The sequence below is a fragment of the Martes martes genome (assembly GCF_963455335.1).
Source record: "Martes martes genome assembly, chromosome: X".
NCBI lineage: Eukaryota > Metazoa > Chordata > Mammalia > Carnivora > Mustelidae > Martes > Martes martes.
Window position 1 is genome coordinate 92,962,195 of NC_137897.1, and position 23,107 is coordinate 92,985,301.

Sequence of the window (23,107 nt, forward strand, 5' to 3'; positions counted from 1 at the left end):
TTCCGTTTTTCAATCTGCAATCTTCCCCATTCATTTTCGATAATTAAAACCCATTTTAAAAGAAACAATCTACAGGAACTCTGAAAGCACCTTTTTTAAAGGTTAAACCGTGGGGGCACACTGTCCTTTAGGGATGGTTCTCCTCTTAATATTTCTATATTAGCTTTTAGTGAAACACACACACACACACACACACACACACACACACACACCCCATTGCTTCAGCTTCCTGGCTAGCTGAACATCAGGTACCCGAACAACAACAATCACAACAATCACTCCTCCTCCTTCCTTTGTTAATGTACTCTAACCTAGCCACCCACGGGCCCATATTCTACAAAGGTTCACAGTCACCATTCTAGAATAGGAGTTCCTACTCTTAAACGACACAGAAAGTACCTTTTCCTCACCCATGGAGAGTCTGAATCTTGGCCTGAGCATTTGCTCCTCCATCAGAAATATTCTACAAAGCGCAGCTATCTGAGGCACGCGAAGTCATACAGACCCTATATAAATTGCCTTTCCAAGCCACCAAAGTGCAATCTTACCTCCCCTTTCCTCCTCACCGCCCACCCCCCTGCTCGTGTTTAAAAATAAAACCCAATTCTGCTGACAACTGGCTTTCTTGCCTCACCACAGGAAGTGGACTGGGTGAGTTCTCATATCACATGTTTAACAGAGGGCACTGAATGGTGTCTGCGGGACACCTGCCGTTGGCCGGAGGGAGCCCTGCCAGCCCAAGGGCCAAGAGTGGGGAAGGAACTTACTGGGCAGCCTTCAGCTCCTGGGAGGTGGGAGGCGCAGCCAGTCTGGCTAACCTGGGCTATTGAGGAGGCTGACTGTGGAACCCATGGCCTAGGCAACCCGCACCAGACTTGGTCACTCACAGTGCGGGCTTGTCAAAGGCATCCATCTTTAATCCCTTCCTCTCCCTTGACTTTCCTCTCCAACCCCACCTCTCCAAAAACATAAAAAGGAAAAGAAAAGAAAAAAGAAAAAAACCAACAACACAAATACATCTGACCTCTTTGCTGTACTTAAAAAAAAAATTGTCCTAAACTTCCTCCCTGCTTTCTACAATTAATTGCAAAATTATAATTGGGAAGTCATACGATTCATAGTGAAATATGACCCAACCTCGAGAGTTAGGCTTTTGGGTTCAACAAGCAGTGTGTGCTGATCTGAACGAGGTTCATGTTTGTTTTTGTTTTTCTTTTCTTTTCCCCGGATTTATTGAGGTATAAATGGCAAATGAAAGTGTCTATGTTTAAAGTATACAACACGATGATCTGGTATAAAATAAGGTTTTTGTATATTAAGAGTCCAGGGGTTTCCAGAGCGGATTGTGTGCATCCTGGAGATGGATGGGTAAAGCAATCCACTGATCTATGGAAGAAACTACCTGAACTCTCGTTTCCCATTTATTGTTTATCTAAAATGGTAAAAAAGAAATTAAGCCTTGCAAATTTTCAAGAAACAGACTGTCACTGGCGCCCCCACCCCGCCCCACCCTTGTGAGATGCCAAGGTGGGCTGCCTTGCCAGGAAGAAAGCAAGATCCTAGCAGCGACCAGTTGTTGTTGATGGCGGAGCATTTAATGTGTACTCGGATTGTGTGATCTAGTTTTAACTAAACCAGTCCCTACAAAATGGGCAAGTGCTTTGGAAAGGCTCCTGCTAAGAAAGCACAAATTAAAGATGACCCTAATAATGTAAGCAGAAGCAAGCCACAAGAAAATGGCAGAGCTGACACTTCTCTCAGGATGAGCTTTTTGTCAGCTACGTTGTGGGATTGACGTTAAAAAACAAGGATGCCACCTTATACGGGGACAGATGGCAGCGACACTTGTGGTGAGAGCAGCAGCATAATGTCTAGAAATGTTGGATCACTACGCTGTACGCCTGAAAGTAACGCAACACGGTGTGTCAACTCTACTCAAATTAACAAAAAAATCTTTAACCAATGCCAATGATAATCTAGTCATATCTGATATGTAGGCCCAAAACATTCAAAATCATCTAGTGGGGTATTTCAAATAAGGATTTATAGCCACCATCTTTCATGTTCATTCTTTGAAATTTTAGTGTTAGTATGAAGGTATTAAAAATTATTGTTTTTAATCTGATCTTTGGATTTCCATTTTTGTATGTTTTAGGAACATGCCTAAAACTTACAAATGAATAAATACATACATTTTAGAAGTAAATATTCCGCATATCTTTTCTGATAGGAGTGTAGGAGTACTTTGGAGATCAGTGCTGTCGGTCACAGAGCCTCAAGCTGTCCTCAGATTTCAGGAAGATCCGGGGAGCCCCATTATATATAGGAGAGCAGATGCCCCCAGAGAAAAGGACCTTAGGCTAAGGTTAACACTGCTAGTTAGTAACCTCTCCTAGACCGGAAAACCAAGGTCCTAAAGAATGAGGTGCCTTGCTCGGGATCACACCACTATTCTGGACAGAGCTCCAATTCTTCTGATTCTCAGTCTAGTGCTCTTCTTAATGAGCCCAGAGTTGCCTCTCTAAACACATACAGGGAAACCTCAAGGAGGAAAAACTGAGCAAACACTAAAAACTCAAGCAGAATTGAAAACCGTCAGAGTAGAACCTGAAAGACGAGCCAGAAAGCCACCAAGACCTACCTATGCCTTTTATACTTACAATAACTCCCGGGTAATAACCTCCGACCGTCACATTCTGGGTCCTGGTGGTGGCAGCAAGGCCCACCGTGAGAATTAACACGGACACAATGAGCAAGGTCACGGTGACGTAGATGGAGTTTCGTTTCCTTCGATTGAAGGCTCCTGAAAGCACACAGAGAAGCTGAAATTGCTCATTTCGGCCGGAGAAGGAATGGACTTAAAGTTAAAATCATTAGGAAGGTCTTCCTTTCCTACGTTAGCTGGTCGCTGGGGTTATCTCTGGGGAGAGGAATTACCGGGAAGGGATGGCATTTCAGTTTTTTTTGCCATCGTCAGGTGCCACGTTTACAATTAAAAAAACAAACAAACAAACAAACCCATATTTCCAGTTGGAAAATGAACAACAGAAGAAATCTTACCAGTTACATAAAAATGAAACAAAAACAAATTTGGGGGCTTTCAGAATTCTGTAAAAGATGTGTCATACCTACTTAGTAGAGTGTTTTTTTAGGCTAAATTATGAGGTGTATGATAAATGGGAAATGTGCGTGTGGAGATATTAAATGAAAATATCTTAAAGCCAATATGCGACCAAGAAGGGTTTTTTCATAAGCTGGAGATAGGAAATTTCATTTTCAGTGTAAATATCACAACCAAGCCAGGTACTGGGATTTTTTTTTCATTTATTTCTGACATTTGCCACCTCATGTATAAACTTTAAAATGGTGTGTTGGCAAGATCTGTCACATAATAAATGTGTGTAATAAAGTAAGTGTTTGGAGGCCATTAGTCCACAAAGATATGTATCAGGGGAGGTAGATGGGGAAGATTATAACTTATACACATTTAGGCTTATGTGAGGGTGACATAAATATAAATGACAAGAAACCCGTTCCACTCAGTGCTTATCAGACACGATAGCGCAAACCAATATTTTTTTTGAAAACAGGCTTATTAAGTCAGATAGAAAAATGGTATCTAGACTCACTTTTGAATTTAATTTAAAAAAAAAAAGGAATCGAGCACCGCCCCACACTCTGCCTGCATTTCTGTGGCTTGGGGAAGGGACTCTCAGCGGGAAGTACCAGGCATGAGTTCCCACCTAGGAGTTCTGTAAACAGAAGCAAAGGGGGGCGGGGGGGGGTGGTGGTGGTGGGAGAGTCCAGTTCTCTAGCGAGAAGGATGAAGCAGCGGGGAGCTTTATGATGGGATCGCCCACCCAGGCAGCTTGAGTGGCATTTATGGGCCTAAAGAGGCCACTAGAATCTGCTCCCAGGACCTCGTCATTCTGAAAGGCCTGACTGCAGCCTCAAGGCAGCAGCTGCCTTTGAAGCCGCCCAGACTGCACCACTGGGAGGGAGGGGAGAGGGGACGAAGGAAGGGGGAGGGAGGCGAGACAGCGAGCCAGACCCAGGCCAGGTGGGGGAGGGAAGGGCTGTGGCCCGGCCCGCGCAGGCCACAGCCGCTCTGCCCTCCTGGTGTGGACGCAGAGTGCCAGGAGTGCCAACCCTGGGTTCGAGCCACCATCCATCTTGTCTTCCCCAGTGCGGGCCCCGCTGAGGGCTCCAAGGGAGGTGGGAGGGGCTGGCGGTCTCCCCTGACGTCAGCCTGGAAAGTGAGGGACATGACTCATCAGGGTCATTTCTAATGCGATCCCGATCCCGTTCTGAGACTATTTCACATTGAAATGTAGAAGTAGCCGGAGTGGTTATAGGCACCCACAGACTATAAAGAGCCAGGCCTCGACCTGGGAGCAGAGGTGGGGAGAGATGGGAGATGAGGCTCCTCTCCAGTGGGGCCTGAGTCCAGCCTCCACGGGGAAGAGCATAAAGGACCACTAGTGACACCTGTGACATCAGGGCCCTTCGTGAAACATGGCTGTTTGGGATGCAAATGGCAAGCTGGTGGTGGAACCGCTGGGAGCGGGGCTGGGAAAGGCGGTCTGGAGGGGTGGGGCAGGGGAAGGGGGCCCCAAGATTTATTTCCCGTTCACCTGAAGCTTAGTTATCCTTTGTCTGCATCTCGAGGGGCCCTAAATGAGTGTCTAAACCAGGGTCCCCGAGTCTGTTTGATGATGGGTGCTTCTCAGTGAATCTGCGAGTTGGTTTCGCAGAGGGGCTCTAACCTAAACCTATCAACAACGCCTTCCAATTCCACCTGCCTTCTCCTCTGTCTCTCACCCCATCTTAGTGTTCCCCTGCCTCAAATGAACAAAAGACAGCGAGGGAACATCTGGAGACACCAAGGGTATCTCTGTGACACGGAAAGTGTCTCAACACCTCACACGGAAAACACACAACTTTAGAGACTAAACGGGGGGGGGGGGAGCGTGTGTATGGTCTTTCTAATTTTTTTCAGTGTCACTCGCCTGCTCTTTCCCTGCCAAGTGGCTTTAAATCCTATTCACAGCTCTTGGGTCTCCTTTGCAAATATCACTCTAGCTCTTAAAAGCACAGGAGCCAGGTCAGAAAAGTGACTCAGCAAACCACATGGTGTCATTTGAAAATCTATTTTTTCCCCCCTGCTTTAGAACCTGAATTGAAAATCCAGTCAGTTGAGAAACTCAGGCAAAGATCCTACAGATTGACAGGGGCCTTGCCTCCGGATAGGATTTGCTTTGAAAATTCCTAAGAAAACTCTCTCATCACTAGGTTGAACAGCTTTTCCCTGTCTCCTTCACACCCTCCCCCAAGTCACACCCTCCCCCAAGTCACTAGAAGGAGTATAATTGTGTACGATGAAATTACTTCTAGTGGCACCTGGGGAGTTGACCATCATAAGGAACCCTGGAGAGGTGGCCGAATGCTTTTAAAAAGCGAAGAATCACCTCTCCATTTACCTTTAGTGTCAATTCGACTTAAAAGTCACATCTACTTAGAACAAGACACACCTGTTCTCTGAACGTGTGGTTCAGGCTTCTAGAAGGTAGCTCATTGTGTCTGTTTAGGACATTTTCCTGGTGGTTGTTTCGTTCTAGAAGGGAGCCCTACTCTTATTAGGGTACAATTTGGGGCCTGCCTTAGATGTTCCCATGAACACAGGAACATCTGATTCTGATTTTGTCTAGTTAGTCAACCCATCAAAAACCTCCGGCCGATACCATAAGGTGCTTAAACAAAGCTGGAGGTACTTGAAAACGGTGCCTATCGCACTGTTTGATACCTAGCGAGCAGTCAATACTTGTTGAATAAACAAGAAGCAACATATCAGAATTGTTTCCCTTCTAATCAAAAAGACGTGAGGGGGATTGTATGAATAAATATAAGCTGTGTTCGTAGAAATGATTTTTTAAAATAGGGCACACCTGACGGGGTCCCCAGAACTAGAAGGCTTCTGGTCACCTGATACCACACACCCCCAGTGTCTCTCACTGGCCTGCCTACTTGGCACCCAGTACATTTCTGTTTAAAGGACAACAGCCACCCCTGCAACCAACAGCAGTGGGAGAGTCTGAAATCCCGTCACTGGCATCGCCTGCCCCCCTCCGCCCCCAGCAGCTTCCCTGCAGAGCTACTGCAGCCCTCCCTCTCTGCAGTGCCCCACCCCCACCCCAGATTCCCCGTGACGCTCTAGAAGCACCCAATTATTTGCTGTCTCCACCCTTCCAGATACAGCCTGGTCCCCCACCTTGGTCAGAGCACCCACTCGCACTGCAGTCTTTGAATGTGAGTCCCTCCTTTCCTCTAAAACCTGCTCAAAACTCACCTCCTCCAAAAGTTTTTCTTCCCAAGCCTACTGTATTCTAATTGCTCCTTATTTCATGTTCCAGAGTCCCTATATACTTTGCTCAGTACACATGTTAACTGTAACTGCTACGATCACCGTTGTAATCGTGGGTTTGGTACACAGCCCATATGATAAATCCAGCTCCAGGATGATGTAGCTGACAAGAACGAAGGTGTGGGCTGCCAGAAGGTGGGATGACTGTCTCTGCTTACTCATGTTTTACCTTGTGCATGTTCTTGATTTCCCCCTTGATTGTAGGGTGTAATGGCTATCAGAGTGCAGCCAGGACAAGGGCCCAGTAGCCTGTCCTGTACACTATGTTGTTGATGACTTGGCTAATTTGGGGGCTCGTCTTTTGAACCAGTTAGGCTTTGCTTACCTGAGTCAGCTTTGCCACACAAGGAGGGTCCTGGGAAGTCCCAGCCTCAGGCAGCCAGAAACAGGTGGCTGCCCACACAAGAGCCTCAAGACTCCGCCAATCTCCCAAACATTTCCTTAAAGGTGCTGATATCCCACACCGCCCCCGCCCCTCCCCCCTTTTGCAGTTCTTTAACCAGAGGCGTCCAGGGCCGCTGGTGAATTACAAGTGTGTTATTTGGGAGGGAAGAAGGGCCCCGCTGTAGTAGAGGGGCCTCAGCGCCTGGGGGCGGTGTTGCAAAAAGGAAGACGGGGGTTGCTGGGAGGGGGATGTAGGGGCGCTGTTCAAATGACCATCTTCATATTGCCAAGTGCCCCCTCTGCTCCCAGCCTTGTACTAACTGCTCATCCCCAGGCAGCCAGCAAACGTAGCGTGCAGGCACCTTGGTGCAGTGTGTGTCTGTGTGTTTTAAATGTTATTGTTTGGGCTGCGGTTGTGTCTTGCCTGTAGGGGGAATCCCCTCAGAAATGCTGTCCCTTGGGGGCCGAAACCCTAACCCCCACCTCCACTTCTCCTCCCCCGCCATGCAAGGGAAGGTGGCGTTGCCAGAGCTAAGTGGGAGTCGCTCCTAAACAGCCTAGACGCTGATTCAGGCCTGGGTTGTGCGGGCCCCGAGCCAGGGAACTCCGGGGAGACTCCCCTGTCCAAACTGTGGAAACCCAGGGTTACCACTCGACTCAGGAATTTGCTAGTGCCCTCGGTCTGCGGCCTTTACAAAGCGGGAGGCGTGGAGCAGGCTCGCGCGTCTGTTAGGGCTCTATGATCCTCCTTCCGCAGTATCGAGTCTGGACTGGGCGAAGCCCACTCAGCTTCTTGTTGCGCAGACCTTTCGAGAAACGCAAGAGTGGCCCAGGGCCCCTAGGAACCCAAGAAAGAACTCTCTTCGTCTTGCTCCCCAACCCCCAGAGCCGTGTGTCAAGCAGCAACATTTAAAGCCCTGGACCCCTAACCGGCCCGTTCCCCTACAGGCAGACGGCCGGCGCGGGAGGCCTGCGTTGCAGGTGGTTGTGGCCCGCGGCGGGATTGCGCGCTGCGGGCCCTCGCACTCTTCCCCCCCAACCCTCCCTGGCGCAACAGTCTGGCGTCGGGGAGCCAGGGGCTGCGCTGGCGCCACAGCTGGCCAAGGTGAGGAGTGCATTCCGTGTTCCTGTGTGCGCGCGCGTGCATGTGTGTTTGTGTGTGTGTGTGTGTGTGTGTGTGTGTGTGTGTGTGTGTGTGTGTGTGCCTGCGCGCTTGTGTTACACAGCTGGAGGGAATCTGGTACTGCTGGGTTCTGGATTCGGACCCAAGTCCTTGGCCTCATTTGGACCACGTTGCAAATAACTTCACCTTAAAAATAAATTAAAAAAAAAACACCACAAATTCTTATGCTGAATATGCAAAAGCATTGAATATACGGATCTTCCCACCATCGAGGAGATGACACTTTCTGGGGCCCCTCGGGTGAACGAATTCTGTTGAGACCCAGTCTTACGCAGGCAATAGGGAGCTCAGATAGGGGGTTCAACCCTCTTCCCGCCCCCTCCTCTTGAGATGTTCCCGCAAATTCATCGGAGACCTAAGCAGATTGGATAGCAGGAATTCTGGACGGAGGAAATTTGCAGAATGTAAAGTATGTTGGCAAGAGATAATTCGATTTGGTTAGAGTGTATCCGCGGCGAATTTTAAGATTAGGTGGGATCATGGTTTGACAATCCCCTCCCGCTCTCCCGGGCTCCAAATTAATTTCTCCGCCCAGTGAAATCACAGGGTTTGGGAAGGTGCCTAACAGCTGAGGGGGACTGGGTTTGTGTTTTGTTTCTAACTACCAAAAAGCAGCTTCGAGGGGCAGCCAAGTTGATGCCTAGAGGTAGCTGTCCCCAGATGTGATGAGGAAAAGTGTTGAACCAAATCAGGCTAGTGGGTCCCCCCTCCCCCTCCATTCCACCCCGAGAGAGAAAGCGCGACTTCAGAAGATGCGCGGGCTCGCTCTGGCTCTTTCTTTCTCGCGCTCTCACTCGTCCCCCCCCCCTTTTTTTCCACACTCACGCATTTTTATTCCGTGCATTTGGAGCAGAGTAGGAATCAAATTCAAGGAATGTTGATCCTGCTGCTGCAGATGGCAGGGCTGGGCTGTCTTGAGTGATTCCTTAGGAATTCCCCTCCCGCCAGCCCCCCTCCTTTCTTCTCCCCCCCGCCCATCCCCCAGGGTTGCGCAACCCCCCCCCCCTTCAGCGAGGTGCAAGTCCGCCCCCCCCACCACTGCAGCTCTGAATTTCTGGGCACCTTCGACAGAATTAGGAGGGGGCAAGGACTCTGCTTCTCCTAATGTCGTTAGTCGTTAGTCGTGAGCTCTTAGAAGTGACGGGGACTTTGCAAAGAGGGAGCGTCGAATGGAAAGCGAAGGCGCAGGTTGCAGGGAAGTGTTTTGATCCCCAGACAGCTGGAATTTGCCACTGGCTGCAAGTCTGTCCGCACACGCACACAAACACGCACACACCCGCACTCCGGGGCAGGGATACTCCGACGCAAGCTCGGCGCTCGCATCTCCGCGCGTCGCCCCCGCCCCCCGCCGGGCCGCTCCCCTGGGGCTCTGGTCGGCGACCCAGACGCTGGGGTGCGCGGACCCCTACCTAGCCCCGCTTCCCGGCTCCCGGGGCGGCCCGGGCGCTCATAGTCCAGAGGGCACTGCACTCACCCCTAGCTGCCGCCGCCCCTAGGAAGGGCGGCTGGACTTACCCATGGAATCGGGCAGGGACATGTCGCTGGACCGCTGCTGAGTCAGGGACTGATGCATGGTGAAAGCTGCCCTGTGGCCCCGGCCCCCGAAGCTACTTCACGCGCCCCCGGCTCAGGGCGCCCCGCAGAGCATCCTACTCCGCGGCTGCCGCTCCCCGTCCCTCCGAGAGCTGAGAGAGACTGCCTCTGGTTGCGAGCTGCAGCCCAAGTGCCGCCTCCCCCTCCCTTCCCCTCTTCTCCCTCCCTCCTGTTCTGCCTCCCTCTGCTCCGGGAGGCAGCAGCATTGGCGGTCCGAGCAGCGGCGTGCGCTTGCGCAAGACCCCCCCTCCCTCCCCCCTCGGCCCCCCCATCCTAGTTATCCACCTCCCAGCCTCCCAAGCCAGACAGGGAGCCGTTTTAGCCCCTTGGGGCTCAGGGCTGCGCAGAGAAAGAGGGGGAGGCTACAGCCTGGGGCCAATCGGCCTTCTCTGTAGTTTGGAGAGAGGGTCTTGGGCAAACGTCCTGTTCTAGGATTTATAATTGGGTAGGGGGCAGAGTCAGAGGTTCAGAGCTGATGAATACACACACACACGCGCGCGCACACACACGAATGAGCGCACGCGCGGGCACACACACACACACACACACACACACACATTTGTGCAGGTTTAGTCTTAGTGCTTCCAGAATGACATAATGGAGCTGGAGATGATCCAGAGAAGGGCCACTCTATAATCAAGGGGATGGGGGAGGGGAGAGGGGGCTGCCATATGAAGATAGATTAAACAAACGCAGACTCTTTAGTCTAGAAAGATGAAGGCTGGGAAGGGATGTGACCAGAGTGTATAAAATTATGCAGAGATGGAGAGAGGGAACACAGCCTTATTCACCAGATCTGAGAATCCTAGAACCAACAGCCCCCTAAGAGCTAGAAGGAGATTGAGCTAAAGCAAATAGGACTCTGCATCAGCACCATTCCAGTCTGTGCTTTGGTCAAGATGCTTTTAGGTCAGGGGTCTCATTTTCTCATCGCAGCAGCCAGGCAAGGCAGGAAGAGGAAGTATCCATAATCCCATTTTACAGATGAAGAGACTGAATCGCGGAGAAGGCATGAAATTTTCCTGTAGCCACTCAGCCCATAAGTGGCAGAGGTGGGATTTGAACCTAGACTGTTGGACTCCCAGGTCAGTGCTCTTGCTGCTATGGCAGCTGAAAAGGAGGATTACGCTATATGGCATATTGAAAACTCAGGGCACTCTAGCCCCAAGAGGGGCAACAGGATGAAAACGCCAGTAGCTTTGGAAAAAGTGAAACAGTCATGGCCGCCAGTATCCACTGTGGATTGCTAAGGGAAACTGAGGGTGAAGGGGAAATGTCCTTGATCTTGGAGGACAGCAAAGCCCCTCCTAATCAATCCTTCCAGGCCCTATTAGGATATTGAGCTGGAATCACTACGGTGTCTGCCCAGAGAGTGGCTTTGAGTCCTCAAAACAGCAGCAGAACAGAATGAGGCAGAAGGTGAGGAAGAGGGTAACAGGGGGCCGGCAGTTCCCTCTGGCAACTCAGCCCTGTGAGCCCCGCATCCCACGGAATTTACCTGTTTGAAGGCATCCATTCTGTTTCAGTGAGAGCTCCCAGGTCCTCACTGCCAGGTCTCTTTCCAACCACCTCCCCTGATGACTGGGGCAACGCTCTCTGCTCTCTCCGTGTCTTCCTGGAAAAAAAAAAAAAAAAAGAAAGAAAGAAATCAAGTACAAAACTCTCCTGACAGTCAATGGGATGGAAGAGAACTCGGGTTCTTTCCAGCTCTCACTGATCTACTGGGAGGCTTTGTTTCCTTATCCACAAAAGGAACCAAGAGCCCTTGCCTTTTCCCATCTTCCAAAGGAAGAAAAGATGCTTCCTGAAGGTTAAAAAGGAAGCCCTTTGTAAAACACTTGGGCCCCCCAGGGGCCCGGCTGAACACCCTGTGAGGGTATTATCAGCAGCCTTACACTGTAGATGTGGTTTAGAAATCTGCGATATATGTCTTAGATAGAGCCCACTGGTGTACAGGTGTGTGTCTTAAGCATGCTTGGCTCAAGTGTTAATCTCCGTAAGCCCCACAAGGGCAGACAGCAGTCCTGTACTTATATTTTTGCCGTGTTTGTCTTCAGTCCTGTTTACTTATCTCTCCCCACCCTCTTCACGCTAAGTATCTCATGTACTTAATGTGAAGATCTCCTGCAACCAGCGTTGATTTCTCAGGAGTACTTCATAACTAACTGGTTTTGTTTCTGTGGAAGTAGTCTTGAAGAAACAAGGGTTTAGGGGTGCCTGGGTGGCTCAGTCCTTAAGCATCCGCCTTTAGTTCAGGTCATGGTCCCAGGGTCCTGAGATCAAGTCCTGCATCGGGCTCTCTGCTCGGCAGGGAGCCTGCTTCCCTTCCTCCCTCTCTCCCTGCCTCTGCCTACTTGTAATCTCTGTCTGTCAAATAAATAAATAAAATCTTTTTTAAAAAAATAAAAAAGAAACGAGGGTTTACACAGGCTGAGAAAGACGGATTTCCACATTCTTTGGAGATTTTGGCTCCCCTCTAGCAACCAGAGAGCTAGAGATCCCCGAAGGAGCCAAATAGAAACTTGTTACTGTGCTGGTGTCGGTGGACAGAGGCCTTTCCAACTTTAGCACACTGCCCATTAAATGACACAGAGGGCCCATGTAATTTGACCTTTATAATCAAAGCCATAAACGAGTGAGGTACCCTTAAGGGGGGGCTTGCTTTACGCAACATCTGTATTCCCAAATCCTGCATGAAAATTAAAAGGTATTTTAAAAAGTAGGAGAGGAGCTGGCTATTTAGAAGAACTGCATACTTATATTTCCTTCATCCTGTCTCTTGGGGTACCTTATGGGACTTGGAACACAGCAGGCTCTCAGTCAAGTTAAAAATGACTTTGAGACCAGGAGTAGTGACCGTAGCGGCAGCTGCAGCCGCTCAGTGAGTAGTGGCAGTCCTCTCTCCAGAGATGGTGTGCTTATTTGGACAGAGGATCTGGGATAAGGGGAGGGACTAGAATGGGAGCTTGGAAAAGAAAAGAAGGAAAAAAAAAAAAGCAACCCACATTTCAACCAAGCCTGGTACAAAGACCCCATTTCCTTAAAAAAAAAAAAAAAAAGGTTATTTTACTCTGAATAAGCTGGACAATTAGAAAGCAAGTGGCAATTTTTTCATGGGCTCCACCCTGATTTTTTTTCATAGTTTTTCTTTCATAGTCAGAATGCATGTAGATTTTATGTGGTAATAGGCTCATAGTAAAATTTACCAATAGGAGAGTCACCTAGATGAAGGAACAGGTCTTTCATGCCAGCAAGGCTACTATTAAAACTGCTTGGTTAGCTTCTGAGAAAGAAGAAATTATTAAAATGGCTTAAAATAAATCCTTTTCATTGCAAGCTTAATCAAGCATACGATGTTGCCCTAGGTTGCAAACTGTTTTATAGCACGAGGAAATGCTCCTGCTTCTCTCCATCTTCTTCAAACCGATGATGAGAGCATTCCCCGGAAGCCTTTGGACCACTAGAAAAATGCCAGAGGGCGCTCTGTCTCTCACACATTCACCCTGGGTGTAGCCTTAGCGCTCCATCACTTATTTTGAAGATCAACTTGACCAAATCACTGTAGAGCCTTCCTGATTCCAAATTTGAGAGATGTGGGCTGGAGGAGTCCTGTCCACATGGATACGTGCATGTCAGGGCGTTCATGCGTGTTTGGAATGGTGGCCACACAAGTATTCCCAAAAGCACACATGCACATGCATGGAAACATCCCAGCCATTGTCCGTCCACTCTGGTTGTCACTACCCACCTTTCAGCTCGTAGGCTTGAGTCGAGTAAGAATAGAAGGGAGCTTCAGAATCCTCTAGAACCTCAAAGAGTCCAAACATCCCTAATTGAGGTTGGAGTTGTACTTTAGGTCAATGCCTGGTCCCCAGCGCCTGTGCCACAAACAGCGGAATCGTCACTGAGAAGAGCCTGCTTGAGGGTGTGATTTCACCCTCGATGCTCGACTGGTTCCACTTGTCAGCTGCTCATTTACAATTTATTATTTACTTATTTATTTGAGAGAGAGCATGAGCAGGAGGAGGGGCAGTGGGAGAAGCAGACTCGATCCCAGGACCCTGAGATCATGATCTAAGCCGAAGGCAGTTGCCCAACCCACTGAACCACCCAGGCGCTGACTGTTTTTAAGGCTTTTCATCCATATTGCCAAACTGTCCTCCAAAGTATTTTGTAGCAAAGGGTCTTCCCACCCTCGGCATGTCCAGCATGTGTGTGGATCCCCACAGTCTCTTGGCTTTGCCTTGCACAGGAGATGTTTGTGCACTTAAGACACACCTGGTTACAGCCAGCGATGGGAGGGGCGAGCCGGGAAGCTCGGTGGGAGCTCAGCGGGGCTGGGGCATTGGGTGGGAACTACAGGTCTAGGAGGCAGAGGCTGAGAGCAGCCCAGTAGGGAGAAAACACAGTGTCACCATCCGCAAGAACCTTAGAAACCTCCAACTGCTTAGTTGTTTTCACTGTTGCATTCATCACTGTGCTGTGTAGCACATACCCCAAAGTCTTCTTTTTCTGTAGCTTTCAAAATTTCTGTAATGGTCACTTAGTCATGCCCAGTCTGTAGTAGGGACTTAAATACCTGCGGAATACAGGGCACTTTAAATCATTGGGGGTTTTTTTGTTTGTTTTTGGGTTTTTTTTGCTTCCTGGATTAAAACATGACACTGTAAAAATTCTCCAACCTGCAGAGGCACATGAAGCAGCAAATTACCCTCTTCCCCTCAATTCTACTCTCCAGAGATAACAATTTAGGGGCTGAAATGCATTTTTCCTGATTTTTTTTCTCCATGCATGCCTTTGTTGGTTTGTTTTGAGAATGAAATACTCCGTTTTTAAAAGTAAACTTTTCAATAATAAAAGAAAATATTTTTTTTGTTAAGCGTTATAAGTTCCATTTAATAGCTGTCAAATACACTGCATCCATCTTCAGTCCATCAAACACAAGGTAGTGATTCTTGCACAACAAAACTCTCTTCAATTTATGTTACAATAACTATGTAGCTCTTATGAGTGAGGAATGGAAATTACAACTCTTATCTGATCACTAATGCGTGATGAAGAGCATCGGGAGAAGTCTATGAAGATGAATATAAAGAAATGGTTGTGGGCGCCTGAGTGGCTCAGTGGGTTAAGTGCCTACCTTTGGCTCAGGTCATAATCCCAGGGTCCTGGGATCGAGTCCCGCCTCAGGCTCCCTGCTCAGCCGGAAGTCTGTTTCTCCCTCCCATTCCCACCCCACTCCCGCTTGTGTTCCTGCTCTCACTGTGTCTCTCTCTGTCAAATAAATAAATAAAATCTTAAAAAAAAAAAAGAAATGGTTGTGATTTCAAAGCGCATTGCTTGGAAAATTAACAAAAATGTCCAAATATGAGAGGTATACATGCTTCCAGTATATTCTTGATAGGAAAGTTCAGAAAAACATCTGTTTCTTACTACCAAAGGGAGGGTTTCTTTTTAAGATCAAAGTCTGTTTTTTCACAGAATTTCACACTTCCCTAATTTGAAGGCATAAACCAGCAACAGAGAACAATAACGCATGCATCAATGAATACTCTAGGGAAATCTTGATATTCTAAAAGGCTAAATAATGCTTTTGTGAATTTTCGAATAAATTTAACAGAGGTTAATAGTCACCTAATGTTAAGGTTAGAGCGAGACCGGTCAGTGGGTCAACATCATTACCATATTTTATACAGTAAACTATTTATCGAAGGAAAATCCATACAGAAAAATTCACCACACATGTTACTTTTTAATCAGGGGGAAAGGGGCAGGAGATGAGAATGAGTGGCCTTCTGGCCACAGGACTGGGTTGGAGGATCAGTCGGTGGGTCTCACAGTTTGGATGTTCTGGTTTACCTGCTAGAAATGGCGGTTGCTGGGGACGGCGGAATAGCGTTCAGTTGAGCTGTAACTGCCCTGTTTCCTTTCTCTAATTAATTACAGAGCTGAGTACATCCTTTCCCTGTATCCCCATCAAAAAATATCCATTAAACATCTAATTAGATGTGGCATTGTCAGAGGCAGGGTGGGGGAGGGGTGCATCCAACTGCTTGGTTCAGGTTTGAACTAGAGAGGATTTTTGTGTTCAGTAGTTTCGGGGAATCAATAGATCTGCTCCCAGTTCAAACTGCCCCACAGAGCCTTTAAAAATGTTTACACTTGGGGCGCCTGGGTGGCTCAGTGAGTTAAAGCCTCTGCCTTCGGCTCAGGTCATGATCCCAGGGTCCTGGGATGGAGCCCCGCATCGGGCTCTAAGCTCAGCAGGGAGCCTGCTTCCCTTCCTCTCCCTGCCTGCCTCTCTGACTACTTGTGCTCTCTGTCTGTCAAATAAATAAATAAAATCTTTAAAAAAAAATGTTTACACTCCATGACCCAGTAATTCCACTTCTGGGAATCTGCACTAAGGAAAGAGAAGTCTGAACTGAGATTTATGTGCAAGGATGTCCATGGCAATGTTCTTTATAATAAGGAAAAAAATTGGAAAAAAAAACCCGGGAATGCCCCAAGTTAGGGATATGATTAACCAGATAACACAGCCATATGGTGCATATGTTATATAGCTATTAAAATTGTTTTTTCAAATATTAAGGGCATAGAAATATCCCCAGTAATGAGTGAAAAGTGGGTTGTATATTTTGATCTCAGTTTTGTTTAAAATTGCATATATATATATATATGCAGAGAAAAGTGACCAGAAGGAAAGCCATGAAGGTATTTACTGTAGTTAACTCTGGGGAGTGGAATTATAGATGACTACCTTCTTTTTTATACTTTTCTGTCTTCCAAATATGTTCAGTGAGCATGTATTATTAACATGAGCCCCCCCAAACCCTCCAAATTCTAGTTTACAAACAAATTAAATAAACCTGTGAATGTTTCATAAATTGCACTCTGTCCTCCCTGCAGTATGGGTTTGGGGCTGCTCAGGACCCACCTGGTTTGGTTCCCTCTCTCTGTGTCTCTCTCTCTGTCTCTCACACAGACACACAGACACACAGACACACAGACACACGGCTCTGCTTTCAGTCGTCCTTGCCCGAGTGCAAGTTTCCGACAATGTGTCACCTCTTTCAAGGAAATTTGTATTTCTCTTTCATCGCGTGATTATTAAGGCTTGTTGGTGCTGGCAGGGGGCAAGTACTTTTTCTGGTCCAGCTCTTTCTATGCCCCTGAAATTATGCCGGTAGGGGGCTGTCTACTCTGCGGATCGCCTGAAAGGAAGAGCTTTTCTGAGAGACTGACCTGTCTGGGAAGATAAAAGGAACTCTGCCTGGGTTGGGGTGGGTGGGTGGAATTTGAGGCAAAGGCAGAACAGAGAGAGGGAGAAAAGGAGCAGCTTTGTTTATTAGCGAGGGCTCCTTTGGTAAAGTTGCATTTTAGCGTCCGACTGCTCAGAAGAAACACAGCTTTGCAGTTCAGTTGGAACCGTCAGAAGTTCCCTTGAAGATGAAATGACCCTCACTCCAGACCTGGCCCTCGGATCTGCCCAGGAACCCAGAGACCCGCTATAACGAGGAGGGGTTGTCCAAAAAAGCCTGCTTTCTTTGAGCAAACAGCCGACACCTCCATGCCGAACAGCCCAGAAGTGTATAAACTACAAGGGGAAAGTCTTTCCCTTCCCCATCTCACTTTTAAGAGGCAACCTCGGTTCAAAGTCTGGTGTGTATTTCCCCAGACTTTTCCATTTTTCCTATGCATATACAGGTGAGCACATGCACACACACACACACACACACACACACACACACACATTTACACGCGTAGGTATTGAACAAGAATAGAGCCAAACCGTAACTCTTATGCTGCAACTTACTTTAAAAAAAAAAAAAAAAACAATTCTGTTTCATGGGCAGATTTCCACGTCAGTTTGTATAGATGTACCTCATTTTTTCCCCCCAGCAGCTGCCTAACATTCCATCGTGTGAACGTCTCAGACTTATTTAACCAACCCCCCGTGGTTGGACATTTAATTTAGTTCCAGTTTTTCATAGTTACAAGCAGTACTGCAGTAAATACCCCTGTACATATACCATGGAATCAATTTAAGGAGAAATCTTCTTTCCATCAGCTGTGCATTACCTAACCATTTGCAATTAGTTTCCTGGGCTCTGGAGAACAGTTTTTAATGGCTATGCCAAATGTTCTGTAGCGTCCCGAATGGTCCAAGGCATCCTTTCCAATTAAGTTGCAGTCTGCTACCCTCTGCATTTTAAGCGATGTTCCGCGCTAAGGACAGCGCGCTGTCTTACATTACTGATGCAGGGTTACAACGCTCTATCTTAATACCAACGCCCTGCACTTGAATGCACACCGGCTCAAGAGAGTGGGCGGACCTGGCACCATCACCCAGGGCAGCCCAGCCCAGGGACCAAAATATGTGACCTTCCCTCCTCCATTCACTTCCAGTCTCTCTCCACGACTTCTGGCAGGAAAGCCCAGCTAGAGAGCGAGGCACCTTATTTGCCTACCTAATGACTTGAGGGAAAGAAATAGGGGAGCACAAATGCCAACACCCACATGGTAGGAGATCAGGCTGCTTGCCGCCCCTCTCGCCACTCCCCTCCTACCTCTCCTCCCCCCGCTCTCCCCTCATCTGCCTCCTCTTACCCAGGTGCTGACGGTCTCCGCCATACCTTCTGGCTATGTAAAAGGCTTTTTCTTTGCCCCCCTATTTGGGGGTGATCTCGATCATTGCCTGCACCCCCACCAAAACCCATCTCTCTCTTTTTTTTTTTTTAGAATTCTCAGTTGCCAGGATTCATTTGTGTTAGCATGACAGTGCTGAAGGCTTGGCATCAGGAGACCGTTTACTAGCCCTTGGCCTTGGACCACTTCGATCTCTCAGAGCCTCCATTTTGACGTCTGCAAAATGGGGCTAATACGAGTATCTTCTTCACAAGGTTGATGTGCGATGATACGAGAGAACGTACGGCAAAGCACACTGAAAGCAAGGAACAGTGTTCAGTGATGGTATAAGGTGCCGCTATTATTTATGGATTCTTCCTCCAGCTAAGCCAGTTTTATTTTGTGTTTGTTTGAACAGGGGATTTCTGGAGAGTATAGTGCTTTAACGGGGAGGAGTGCTTATCACAGCGAAAATGTCAGGCCATGGAGCAGGCCAGGGGGGAAGCTATTCTGAGACGGGGAAACCCTTCCAGACTTCAAATCCACATATGCCAGGAGTTGCTGGCACCGCCAGGACAGAAGACTGATCAGAGTCCCCAGGCAAAAATGTCAGAAAGGTCTCTGTTACCCTTTTCTGTCTCCAGGGAAGAGGAAGGGGTTGAGGACAGCATGGATTTCTGAGAGCGGACCAGAGGACCAGTCCTCCCCAGGGAGATGTGTTCTAGCAACTGTTGGGTGTATTTTTAAAGGTCAGAGAGGCTTTGGCTCTATAGGATGGAGGGGCTGTGACACCTGATTAATGTCTGTGCAGTACTTTCCAGAATGAAATTTAATCAGCAGAATGATTGCAGCAAGCAGCTGCCTGCAGGAAAATGATCCTGTTCTAATGGTGGCTTGTTTGATGTGTTGGCATTGTAGTGGGGCACGTACATTATTAGTCCAGCCCAGGGGGCCTCAACTGGGACACTGGATCAACTAGTAAGGAAATGCAGCAAGCACCGGCAGCCCCCCTCTGGCTCCTGAGTGGGTCATCACTGTCAGATTGTCAGTTCCTGCCCACTCCGAGGACCTTGGCTGTCAGCCTCCCTCTCACCCCCGGGGTCTTTCCTGTCTGCTCCTTTAACCCCCTCCTATCATTATTACCCATTCCCTGGGTCCCTCAGATCCATCATTCGTCGTGCTACCCCTCCCCATCTTCAAGGCCTTCCCTGACAGCCTCCTCCGACACGTTCGCACATACACACAGGCGTCCCTCCCCCGCTTCCCCCACCCTGTCAAGAGGTGTTCTCAAGGCTTCAGTGGAATGAAAAATGGCCTCTCCTCATAAAATGGCCAGAGTCCCCTGGTCTAATTAACCCTTCTTGGCCTACTTTTCCATCAGAAGCACAGAGGCTATTATACTGACTCGCAGAAATTCTGTCATCAGTATTACATTCTCTAACAGGTAGGAAATGCAGCAGGGACCCGGGTGACTGCCATGTCCCACCGTTCAAATGACACAGTATGCTTTACATCCAAGCTGACTCTGTTGCACTGTCCTCAACAGTATCTGTGGTGTGAGATGTTGCCCCAGGAGTAGAGAGAGGTTGAATCAGCTAGGCACAAATTCTTGCTGATCTTTGGTCCGCAGTTTGAAAAATGGCCATACAACCCCTCCAGAGCGTACTCTGATATCACCACGGGGATCCGACCCGGGATGAGGGCAGTGATTGGAATTATCAAGGACCCAGTTTACACTGGAAAGGGTAGCCTTTTGGAAGCAAGAGGATTACAATGGGTAGCATCTCCCAAACCCTCTCTAAGCTCAAAGAAAGCGTTGAGCAGTATCTTCCCCGTGTGTAGCTGAGAGTACTTCATGACTCCCAGCCTTGAGGGAGGAAAGAGACATGGAAGAGGTCGAGGGAGAAGCAACAGGAAAAATACAGCCACCAGCAGCACCACCTTCCTGCTACCATGCATGGGGGAGAAAGCTTCTCTCTCTGGAGGTGGGTGCAGCTGCTATCTTGCCTTCTACTTCTCTCGGCGGTGGGGAAGAATTTCCCGGGTGGGACAATGTGCAGGTTGGGGAGTGGAAATTCCCACTGCACCGGTGATTAAAGGAGAGAGGGACAGAGAAATAGTTATTTCGAAGAAGAAAGGGGGAGGCCAAAGAATAAAACAAGGATTTCAAAAGAAAGAAAGAGAGAGAGAGAAGGAGAGAGAAAGTAAGACTCACTCCTAGGCTTTGCTGGAGGCAGCACCCTGCGACCCTATATGTGAAAGGAATCTGGAATCCAGGAAAAACAAAAAACTGATGAGTGTTCCCAGCTGCATTAAGTTGTGTATGCGTTTGGGGAGGTCTAGAGATGGAGCTGGACCAGAGCGGGCAGAGGTGGTATCCAAAGTTAGAAGACACTTTCACTAGCACACAATAAACCGTTGATGAATACTTGCTATGTGCCAGATGCTAGAAATAGATAAGATTCAGATCCTGCCCTCAAGGAGTAAACAATTAAGTAGGGGATAGAGATTTGTAAATTAAAAAAAAAAAGGTAATTTCAGCACAGAAAACTAAACGCAGTGGTAAAGGTGTATGCTGGATACCGAGAAAGAACTGAGAAGGGGTTTCTAACCCAGGCAAAAGAGATGGGGGAAGTGGTGCCTGATTTAAGTATTAACTTAAGATTGACTCCTTCATCCATTTTCTAGGATATAAGTCCCATGAGCTCAGGGACTTGTTTTGTTCACTGTTGTAAGTCTAATGCCTAGATCCATACCCGGAATGTGGTAGGAGCTCAATATTCACTGAAGAAATGAATACATGCCTACTATGTGCCAAGTGCTTGGGAGACTTGGGGGAGGGGTGATGGAAAGGGAAGAACCAAGAAAGATTTCTAGGTTTCTGGCTTGAGCAAAAGGATTTTGTTAAGTCTTCTTTAAACTTCTGGTAGCGTTCACCAGTGATGCTTTCTGGTCCTAGGCTTTGTTTTGGTGGAAATTTTGACCACTGGTTTGATGTCTTCACTTGCACAGGTCTACTCAGACTTTCGATTTCTCTGAAAGTCAGCTTTGGTAACTTGCGTCTTTCTATAAATTTCTCCATTTCATCTGGTTATCAATTTGTTGGCATACAAGTTTTTATAGAATTTCTTTTAAAAAAATTTCTAGGGGTGCCTGGGTGGCTCAGTCTTTAAGCGGCTGCCTTCAGTTCAGGTCGTGATCCCAGGGTTCTGGGATCGAGCCCCACATCGGGCTCCCTGCTTGGCAGGAAGCCTGCTTCTCCCTCTCCCACTCCTCCTGCTTGTGTTCCCTCTCTCACTGCCTCTGTTTCTGTCAAATAAATAAATAAAATCTTTAAAAACATTTCTATATGCTTGGAGGTAATGTCCCCAACTGTTATTATTGAATTGTTTATTTCTCCCTGCAATTCTTTTTTTTTTAAAGATTTTATGTATTTATTTGACAGAGATCAGAAGTAGGCAGAGAGGCAGGCGGGGGGGGGGCGGGAAGCAAACTCCCTGCTGAGCAGAGAGCCCGATGTGGGGTTCGATCCCTGGACCCTGATATCATGACCTGAGCCGAAGGCCGAGGCTTAACTCACTGAGCCACCCAGGCGCCCCTCTTCCTGCAATTCTGATGGTGTTTACTTCACATATATGGAGGTGGCCTGTTTTTAGGTGTGTATATATTTATAATTGTTGTATCTCCTTGAATTATTGACCTTATTATTATTATTATAAAATCTCCTTCCTCGCCTCTACTAACAATTTTCGTCTTAAAGTCTATTTTGCCTGATATTAGGATCTCCACTCCAATTCTCTTTTGGTTACTGTTTTCATGATACATCTTTTCCAGCCTTTTAGTCTGAACTTAATTGTGTCTGTGAATCCAAAGCACGTCTCCTGTAGACAGCAAATAATTAGATCATGCTTTTTTATCCCTTCTTCCAATCTCTGCCCTTTGATAGTACTGTTTAATCTATTTGGATTTAATGTAATTATCAAAAAGGTGAAATTCATGTCTGCTCTTTTGCTATTTGTTTTTTCTATTTCATGTCTTTTGTGCTCATCAGTCCCTCCATTACTGCCTAATTTTGTGTTAAATTGATTATTTTCTGGTCTACCATTTTGATTACCTTGTTGGTTTTTTTTTACTATATTTTCAGTTATTTTCTTAGTGGCCTCCCCGGGTACTGAAATGAACATATTGACCTATACAAATTGAGTCAAAATTCAAGAACTTTGCTCCAAGAGAGCTCCATTGCCTCCTCCCTCCTTTGTGCTGATTGTCATACCAGTTACATCTTTATACACTAGATGCCCATCAATACAGGTTAATCATGATTGTTCTGTGCAGTTGTCTTTTAAATCAGAAAGGGGAAAAAGGAATGTGATACATAGTCTAAAATTAATATTGCATGTTGCTTTGACCTCTGGGAAACTTCGGAATGCCTCCAATGGCCTAATGGCAAATTTCTGTCCCCACTCTGCTTCGACAGCTAAGGACCTCTGGCCAAACAACCCTCCTTATCATGGAGACCAGGCACAGTGCCTACTTATCCCTGAGTAGTGGGCTTTCATTCCCTGCCAGCCCTTAGAATGATTTCAACAAGCCAATCACATTCTCCCATGGGAATCAGGGGACACCCCATCCTCTTGATACCACCAAGCCTACTTCCTTCCCACAATGCTTGATTGTTCGTTCTGATCCCACGTGCAAACCCCGTTTAGCTCTATGTGACATACAGTGCCCTCCTCGCTCAGGCTGTAAGTGTCTGTGACTAATAAACAGGGTCAAACTCATGTGGCCAGTGTTGGGTGTTGTGTGTTCAGTTATCCCCATAATTCTAGGGAAGAATCCCTCCCTCATCAATGAGGTGAAGAAGAGGTGATCAAAACAATTGGCATCGTGAAGAGGAT

The 23,107-nt window shown here is 47.6% G+C and overlaps 1 protein-coding gene across 4 annotated transcripts in view; it reads right to left on the reverse strand.

The window, feature by feature from the left end:
- The window catches only part of TMEM255A (transmembrane protein 255A), a gene marked incomplete at both ends in the record, with an annotated part of 48,202 nt that extends 38,641 nt beyond the window's left edge, over positions 1 to 9,561 (reverse strand). For all 4 annotated transcript variants that reach the window (XM_080794939.1, XM_080794941.1, XM_080794940.1 and 1 more), the window contains 2 exons: positions 2,661 to 2,803; positions 9,504 to 9,561. In XM_080794939.1, coding sequence (XP_080651065.1) covers positions 2,661 to 2,803; positions 9,504 to 9,561 — 201 coding nt within the window. The remainder of the gene's footprint in view (positions 1 to 2,660; positions 2,804 to 9,503) is intronic.
- Positions 9,562 to 23,107: the final 13,546 nt, after the last annotated feature.